This window comes from Carlito syrichta, unplaced genomic scaffold, assembly GCF_000164805.1.
Source record: "Carlito syrichta isolate Samal-C Ts95f unplaced genomic scaffold, Tarsius_syrichta-2.0.1 Scaffold126612, whole genome shotgun sequence".
Taxonomy (NCBI): Eukaryota; Metazoa; Chordata; class Mammalia; order Primates; family Tarsiidae; genus Carlito; species Carlito syrichta.
The window spans coordinates 197,717-206,828 of record NW_007070708.1 but is presented as its reverse complement, the minus strand read 5'-3'; the positions used below and the strand labels follow the sequence as shown (position 1 = coordinate 206,828).

General features: G+C 53.6%; 1 protein-coding gene across 1 annotated transcript in view; it reads left to right on the top strand.

The window, feature by feature from the left end:
• The window catches only part of FBXW8 (F-box and WD repeat domain containing 8), a gene marked incomplete at its 5' end in the record, with an annotated part of 74,621 nt that extends 70,464 nt beyond the window's left edge, over positions 1-4,157 (top strand). Inside the window, 2 exons of the mRNA XM_008048767.1 lie at positions 2,956-3,066; positions 3,812-4,157. Coding sequence (XP_008046958.1) covers positions 2,956-3,066; positions 3,812-3,956 — 256 coding nt within the window. The remainder of the gene's footprint in view (positions 1-2,955; positions 3,067-3,811) is intronic.
• Between the last annotated feature and the right edge of the window lie 4,955 nt (positions 4,158-9,112).

Below are 9,112 nucleotides of genomic sequence, written 5' to 3'. Positions count from 1 at the left end.
AGTCTGGGTGACAGAGTGAGACTCCGACTCAAAAAAAAAAAAAAAAGTAGGAATCCAGTGTGGCTAGACCATGCTGTGCCTCCCATCGAGGTGAGGGTACACCATGGCCACCATCTGCCCGTAGAGGGAGGAAGGGCCAGCCCAAGCTCGCTGTCCTCCAGTCTCGAGTCACATCGCAGGTAGCCATGATCTGCCTGTTGCTTGGACTTTCCTCGCATTATTTAGATAGAAGGTCATGTAGGACTGAAGGTATTCAGGTTTCAATCAAAGAAGAATTTGTCATTTTAACCTTCAGCACTAATACTCAAGAGAAAAATAGATATTACCCTGAGCACAGGCTGGATGGCTTCACGGATGCAGGCGCATTTGCCTAACTGTCTCTCAAATGTTTGCCTGAGTCTGTCCTAACCTTTAGAATTCAGGCAGCCTTGCCTGGAGCAGGTCCACTCAGAGCTGACTCGAAGCTGTCCCCACAGGCCTTGAGTGGGAGACCCTGCTTTTGAGGGAGGTGGGAAGAAAGGCATCAGGTCTTCTTCCCCGCTGTCCCTCAATTCTGGGCATGGTGGCACTTTTGTAGTCCCAGTTACTTGGGAGGCTGAGACAGGAGGATCACTTGAGCCCAAGAGTTTAAGGCTGCAGTGAACTATTATGGCACCACTGCACTCCAGCCTGGACAACAGAGCAAGATCCTGTCTCAAAAAACAAAAACAAAAAAAAAGGCACTAACCTTGGGCTATGGGACTGTGACTATAATGATAAAGGAGAGGAGGAACCGATGCCTGGGTCCTCACCTATGAACTGAGGCTTGTTCCCCCAGCTGCAAGTCAAGATACACAGAACTGAGAGAAGTAGCACAGTCTTCATTTAGGTGCAAGTCAACGACTTGACATGTGAGAGACAGCAGGGTTAAATAGAGGACTGATTTCGTTCTCGAGAGCAGTGTTGGTGAGTGCTGTGGCCATCAGCTTTCGCTTCCATCAGACAAGAGCCCTGGTGACGTCTAGCCTGCCCATCACTGTCCAGCCCCCCCTGACTGGCACACAGGTGCACCAGCCCTTTCTCTGACTTTCATAGTGATGCACTGAGTTGCCACCAGGTGGTGCTAAACGGCAACTAAAACTCCTGCACTGGAATCCCAGAAGCATTTGCCTTCACCCAGCATCTGTTTTAGAGTTGACTGGGCCAGCCTCAGGACAGCACCCTCTGCCACCTGGGCCCCCAGGGAGGGCGGCCAGCCCCTGGCAGAGTTTCCTCAGGCCTCGGGTTAGCTCCCTAGGCCTGCACTCCAGCAGGTCTCATTTTTCTCTCTGAAAAGCTGCGTTCCCTTGGATGAGCCACCCAGGTGAAGCCGGGTAAGTGGAGTCTTCCCCAGAGGTGTGGTCTGTCCCAGCATTTGCCTTTGTACCTGCACGTCCGGTGCTCGCCACCGGTCAGTCTTGTTCTCATGAAGTCACCATTTTTACCCATACAAAGCTAAAGCCTCCCGGTCTGCATGGTCTCCTGCCCAGAACTCCCTGGCCCACTCTAGTCCTCACCAACTGGTGCACAGTGCCCATCCCGAGTCTCTTTAGCAGCTCCCAGGGCCTCGTGGTGGCCCTCCCTACCTGTCGGGGTACCATCAGGCTGCAGGCCCGAGCCGGCCTTGCCCTCTTCTCTTCCCAGCCTCCTTGGGTCTCCCTCCCCTGCCTTCAGCCCTCATTCCCCTGGTCTGGCCCCTGTCCCCGCCACCTCGCTGGCCCCTAGCCAAGCCCTCCACCACTTTCCTCCAGTGGCGCCCAAACCCTGGGCTGGCAGGGCTCCACTCCTTCCTAGCTTTCACTACCCTCAGGAGAACCCTCTACTCTAGCCAGGAAGCCCGTCCCCTGCCCCCACCACGCTGGGAGCAGACCAGACCCAGTCTGAGCAGGCCTGTCCCCATCCCCTCCTGTGGCTCTCCGCAGCCCCTTTCAGCCCGTGGTGACGTCTCCCGTTCCTCCTGCTGCTGCTTCATTCTGTGCCCCACTGTCTAGCTTACTACACGAGCATTGGCCATGGTTTTCTTTCTTTTCTTTTTTCTTTTGAGTGGGAGTCTCACTCTGTTGCCCAGACTGGAGTGCAGTGGCTGCTCCCGGCCACCGCAGCCTCGACCCGCTGGGCTCCGGCGATCCTTCTGCCTCAGCCTCCCAAGTAGCCGGAACTATAGGCGTGCGCTCCCACGCCCGGCTAATTTTTTGATTTATTGTAGAGATGAGGTCTCGCCAAGTGGCCCAGGCAGGTCTCAAACCCGCGGGCTCAGGCAATTCACTCACCTCGGCCTCCCAAGGCGCGGGATGACAGGCTGAGCCACCGAGCCCAGCCAACCGTGGTTTTCGAGAATGTTTCTTACCTTGTACTTACTGAGAACTTCTCTGAGGGTGGGTATATGAGACATCTTTTTTTTTTTTCTGGTGTCTCCTAGCTCAGTACTGTGATCCCATTAGGTACTGCACGAAAGTTTCCAGAATGAACAAAAGCATTGTTTACAAAGACCTGAAGCTGTTTAGCTCCAAGATTTTGTGAATGTGCTTTCTCAATCCAGAGCACATCTGCCATTTGCAGCCCTGACTCAAGGACTGGTGGCCTTTATGGGTCAACACTAAGCTCCCACATTCCCCAGATGGGGAGCCCTGCTTGGGGCGGAGGTCCCTGCTGCATGTTTTGGGTGTGTCAAGTAGAGTTTGTCCTTCCTGTCTGGAACATACCGAGCTGAGGGGGCAGCCAGCTCGATGGCGGGGGGGCGTGCAGCTCTGCTCACAAAGTGGTGCCGGAGTGTGGTCATGCTCATGCTGCCCCTGTGGGGCCCCTTTTCTCCTCTGTCAGGGAGAAGCTGGCTTAGGCATTCTAGGCCCTGGCGCTCTCAACTCCGAGTCTGCGGCAGGGAGCGCGGCTGTGCCTCTGTGCCCACACTCACGAATGGACTCTCCTGTTGCCTTCCAGGCACCCAGTACGGCACATCTCGTTCAACAGCCACAGCCTCATCACAGCTAACGTGCCCTACGAGCGGGTGGTGCGCAACACCGACCTGGACAGCTTCGCCACTCACAGGAGGTCAGCGGGTGTGGCTGGGCTGGGCTGGGCATGTTCAGAAAAGATCATCTCAGTCTGGTTTATTTCTAGACAGCCCCATGCCACACTGGCCCCTGTGGGCTATACCCTCAGGTAGGGCCATTCTTTTTAGAGCAACTGGGAACACAAGTGTGGCTGCGGTGGGGTGATTGCAGCCAGTAACCCATGTGGGACACTTGGTGGAAGTGCCTCCCGTGGCAGCTGGTGACTGGTGCAGGACAGTGGCCAGGGAGTGATACTCTGCTGGTTGTAGAGAGGGCGAGCCTTAGGCTCTGAAGAGTCAGAGTCAAAGGCTCAGGGACCTGCTGTGGTCAGAACGTGTCACGGCCCAGTCCTCTGAGCTGAGTCCTTGTGCTCAGTCTGCTGGGTGCCTCAGCTGCCGATCAGAAGAAACCCCCAAGCAGGTGGGCCAGGTACCTTTTCTCATGAGACTGTTGGCCTGGCTCCTGGGCATCCCCTCCTTGAGGCTGTCCCTGAGGCTGCTCCTGCCCCTCCAATGCCTCGCCTTCCAGCTCACAATATGACCATCAAACCTGTGTGCCTGCCGGGTTCACTCGAGGCCTGGGACTGTGAGTATCTGACATGCTGCGGGCCCAAAGGACGTATTGTTTAAAACAAATCTCTATCCTGTCTCAAGCAAATGGTTCCTGCAAAGACAGAAGCTGTGGGGGGGGGGGCGAGAGCCATCAACACAGACCTGACCGTCATGTCTTTATGCTTTCTCCAGACACCGGGGGCTGATCCATGCCTACGAGTTTGCAGTGGACCAGCTGGCCTTCCAGAGCCCTCTACCCATCTGCCGCTCACCCTGTGACACTACGGCTGGCCACAACTATGACCTCGCACTGGCGTTTCCCCACGACCAGATGTAGGGATCACCCGTCTAGGAGTAGGGAAGGAAGGGGGAAGAGCCAGTCCTCTGCATTTTACAGATGAAGGGAGCCCTGTGCGGGGCCCAATGTCTGGGGAAGAGAGCAGCCCAGGGTGACCGCTACGGCACACGTTCCCGAGCCCCAAGCCCCTCGCTTGTTTCCCTGCCAGTTCGTTCCTCTCTAGAGTCTCAAGAAGCTGCAACTTGTCACGGTCTGCTTCCTTTCCTGTTCTCAAACTCAACGCCCTTCCTCCCACCCCCTGACCTGGCACCTCCTCCAGCCCAGCTCAGCAATGCCACCCCCCACACCCTGCCACGTTCGGCTCCCTGGGACACCTCGTGGGTCCCCCATGGCACCCTGTGCTGCCAGCTCCTCTGTGCCTGTGCTCCCTGCTCCAGCCCTAAGGGCTGTCATCTGGTCTCCAGAGTCTTTTTAGGGACCTTGGATGTGTCCCCACCCTCACTGTCCTGTCCTTTGGGTCACAGCTCAAGTATTTGCTCCTTTGACACCTAGCCAGCACCTCCCAGTATGCAGCTGGCAGAGCAGTGCCTTCTCGTTGTGGCTCTTCCCAGAGTTTTGAATTCTATATTTATGCAGTTATTTAACTAATGACTGTTTTGCTTACTATTGTATCTACACTATGTGATAGACAGAAATATTTTCTAAATATTCCTGGCCTAGACAGCCACCCTCCACATGGGTTGGAGATGATTCTGCACAGAGGATGAGTGGGGCAAGGAGGCCTGGAGGAGAAGCCATGTCATCAACACTGAGATGAGACGTGTCGACGCCAGGAGACTTTGCCCCTTGACGCAGGGCTTCCACCCATGGCATAAGCAAGCAAGCCTCTGTGTAACTCTGGGTTTGCATTCTTTTAAGCAGCAGCCACCGAATATGCCTTCAAGTGTCAAAGCAAAAACTTACAGAGTTACAAAGAGAAAGAAAATCTTTTCTCACAAGAAGTGATCAATAGATGACAGCAGTGACAAAATGTAAAGATGTGGAGAATTAGCTGGGCTCAGTGGCTCAGCCTGTAATCCCAGCGCTTTGGGAGGCCGAGATGAGCGGACTGCCTGGGCCTGTGGGTTCGAGACCCATCTGGGCAACTTGGTGAGACCTCATCTCTACAATAAATAAAAAATTACCCGGGCCTGGTAGCGTGCACCTGTAGTTCCAGCTACTTGGAAGGTTGAGGTGAAGGATCGCCAGAGCCCAGCAGGTCGAGGCTGCAGTGGTCAGGAGCGGCCACTGCACTCCAGTCTGGGTGATAGAGTGAGACTTCAACTCAAAAAAAAAAAATGTGGAGGATTTACTTAACATCCATTAACAAGCTCGACCCAGTAGATAGACATAGAATTTTGTAACTTTTCAGATACCCAAGTACACAAGAAATGACTACAGAAAGGCCACAAAGAAAATCTCAGATGCACAAGATGGACACATATAGGTCAAGTTTACTGACCTCAATGCAGTAATTAGAAGTCAACAAAAAGCAAAGTGAAAAAACAAAAACACCAGGAAATTCTAAACACTCCTGTATTAACTTGGATTTAAAGAGAGTTAACAAAGAGAGAAAATATAAACTCTCTAGACCGGGTTGACAGAATGCTGAGTACAAAACCCAGGAGATGAGGCCAGAAGGGACTGAGAGGAGCTGTGACTTTAACAAAATGAATGGGCTGAGCTGTCACCTCAGCTCACAAAAGGTAGCTGTGATCCCCAAGGGAAGTAGAAGGATGGAGTGACTGTTAGGGACAGAAAAGGAGACTATGGACACAACATAAGTACCTTCTGCATGGGGGGGTACCTACAATAACCCTCTATTGCACAGGCAGTGTATCATTGGGAAGCGGCCGCCATTACTCAAAGGTCTAGAACTCTCGAGACATGAGGGTTTGAGGAGGTTTTCCAGATTGTGTAAGACCCTCCATCCTTAAACATCCATCTCCAGCTACATGGGAAACAGAGCCAGATACAGCGCAGCGATAGGGAAGCGTTTCCCTTCCTGTCTGGAGCACGGCTTTCCTTCTTGCCACCTTCCTGGGAGGCAAATTGGCTGCAGGGTTTTCTGCTTCCTTTCAACCAAGCTACTCCATAAGTGAAGCCAGCCTGCAGTTAGCAAATGCAGTGTTTTACTTACTCCCACATCATGTGCTGGGCTGACCCCTGGAGGCCTTACTGTATAAGGTTTTCCCCAGGCCCTCCCTTTTTCTTCTCATAGTCTTACTGTAACCAGACCACTGGGAAAGCCATTTCTTTTTCTTTTCAAGAAGCAGCCCCTTCCAGGCTGATTTCACAGCTCATTTTGCAGGTGCATTCCTAACTTAGCAGCAACAAAAGATAACTGAAGAGTTTCGAAGAAATTAGACCTAGAAATTTGTACTGAAATTAAGCACAGTTTAAACTTGTTACTCTCTGCCAACAGCTGGTCAGGATGAAATGTGCTTGCAGCCTCTCCCCAGCCTGTTTATAGCATACCTCCCATTCATGACAATGGCCTGGGGTCTGCACAGGAGAAGCTTATTGGGCCCCAACTGTCAACTTCCAGCACCCTGACCTCAGGCAACGTTTTCTGCTGTAAATGTGAACGTCCTGGAATAAATCACCCTGACAGGGAAAGGAGAAGCTTTATAAACCACCACTTAAAACTAAACACAAGCCTTGGCCCACGCCCACCCACTCTGTCCAGCTAGCCTGCTCCTGTCTACCCTGTGGCTGTTGGAGGGGCTTCCTCACGAGTTCTGAGTCTCTAGTGGATCTAGCCTCCCCATCTCTCTAGGTCCTCCCTGGGGGTCTCTTGTCTTTTCTCAAAACACTTAGGACTTTATCTGTCCATAGTTCTCATATTAAATGCTTTGACTTTATTTCTGGCTCAAATTATGTGAACACTCGGGCAAGGTGTGCAATGATATCACTCATGACATTTCAAGATCCCTCCCCATTCCCCTGAAACCTACCTCCCATGATAGTATTGTACAGCCCACAGGTGAGTGGTTTTTCCCAAGACCCTTCACTGCAGGGGTTTCCAGCCCAGGATCCAAGAAATCAAGTTTTATATAGGAAGCCCTCAGTGCCATCCACAGGTTCTACGACTTCAAGCAAAATGACGTAATGAAACCAATATCCCATAGGCTAGAGGATATAAGCAAGGTAAGTACATATGATATATTTCTGGTCACAAAAACATTGCCATCGTGGCCTTTGTAGCAACATGGATGTAGCTAAAACCATGCTAAGTGAACTATCACAGAAAAGACTGAACACTGCATGTTCTCCCTCATAAGTGGGCCCTGATCATTGGGCACGTGAGCACAAGGGTTGGATTGGCAGACGCTAGACCTGCTAGGAGAGAGAGGAAGGGAGGGGACATGTGGCAACACACGGGGTACCAGGTCCACTACTGGGGGGAGAGGGCCGGCTACGAGCCCAAACTTCACTGGCATGCAGCTTATGTAGTGAGCCCTCACTTGCACCCCACAACTCTAAAATAAAAACCAACAAACTTCTTAAGACCTAAAACACTTCTAGTATTAAACGCTGAAATAAATGTGAGCTACACACACATTGAAGAAAGACTGATGAGACCAAGGTAATTATTTCCCCTGTTCCTCCAGCTCAGGGTACCAGGCGGGAGCCCCCCTGCTCCCTGGGCAGGAGCCATCCATTGCAGAGCGCCCGAACCCACACCAGGATGATGTAGGCATGCCACACCATGAGTGTTCTCCCGTGCACAGCTCTGGGATGAGGGGGAACGGGCCTGCCTGGAGCAAACCCATGCAGACACGGGGAGAGCGAGCAGACTCCACACAGGCAGCAGCCCCGGCTGGGAATCCATTCATCTTTCCTTATCCACATCATAATGAAAAAATGTCGAAAGCAACGACTTGAATCATGGGCCTGCTGTATGCGAAACTGCATGAGGGTGTTTTCCAGGAAAAAGTCTGCTCATCACATTCTCAAAGGGACTGCAGCCCCCTTAGAATTGCATCTCTGCCACGAGAGTTTTGTTTTAATCCAGGCCACGTGCTACCTTGGTACTGCTGTTGCCAGGGCAATCATTCACATTTCAAAGATATCCTGGGGACAGCTTCACCTTCCCCTACCGAGCAGGACTCTCACTGGCTGGCTGCATTTCCCAGGGTTGAGGTTTGGTTCTTCCTGAAAGGGAAAGCTGACGCCCCCAAGAACCCCCTCCACCCCTTGAGGGCTAGAAACCCTGAACTTAAGGGGCAGCACTTCCCCTGGTGAGGGTGCAGCCTCTCCGTGAGGACCACCAGTAGCTACTCTTTCGGGTGGGCCTAGACTCAGGCCCCGCCAGGCCTGCCCCCCTTCGAGGGGCCTGGCTGAGAGCGGCAGCTGTGCAGCGCTGAGCTCACCGTGCTGGCCGGCCGGCCCGGTGCTGCGAGCCCCACAGGCCTGCTGCATCACCCACGCAGCCAGGCCAGATGGTTACCTGGCGACCACTGCTGGGGCCTGGGGCGACTTGGATGGGGCTGCTCTCGTGTGCGATGGCACATTCCCTCTTGCTGGGCTCCGGCCTCTGACGCTGAGCGTGGGCTTCCAGAAGAGCCGCTGGACTGCTCTGCACCGGGGCCTTCTCTTCCCCTAGCAAGGGAGGGAGACCTCTCCGCCTCCCCCCAGCTGAGCCCGTCATGCCGCGTCTTCTTCCCTCGCCCAGCACCAAGGCAAACACTGCCTTGCTGTTCCTCTAAGACGGACGTGGCAGCAAGGTCCGCAGTGCATCCCTCCACCTCGCTCTTGGCATGTTGATGCTTCCCCTGGCCGCAGGGCCCAGGCTGACCCCCTGCTAACTTGGTCAACAGTGGAGTGGGAGGCCAAGCGGCCATCATGTCCTCGTCAGAGTCCTGGGGCCGGGCTCATCCACCCCAAGCCCCCACAGGCACTTGTTCGCATCCTGGGAAGAGCTGAGACGAAGGCAACATTGTGCCCCGGGAGTGTGGTTCCCCCGGGGCACCACCCACTCAGTTCTTCCCAGCCTCCCAAGGTCGCTGCGTGGGAGGACAGCCTGCAAGGCAGGTGTCTGCAAAACCCTTGCCAAGACAACTTGTATTTTTAACTCCCCAGCTGCCTACTTAAGTCACACGGTGCATTTGCAGCGCAGCAGAGTTCAGCCTCAGCCTCATTGGCGGCAGGCA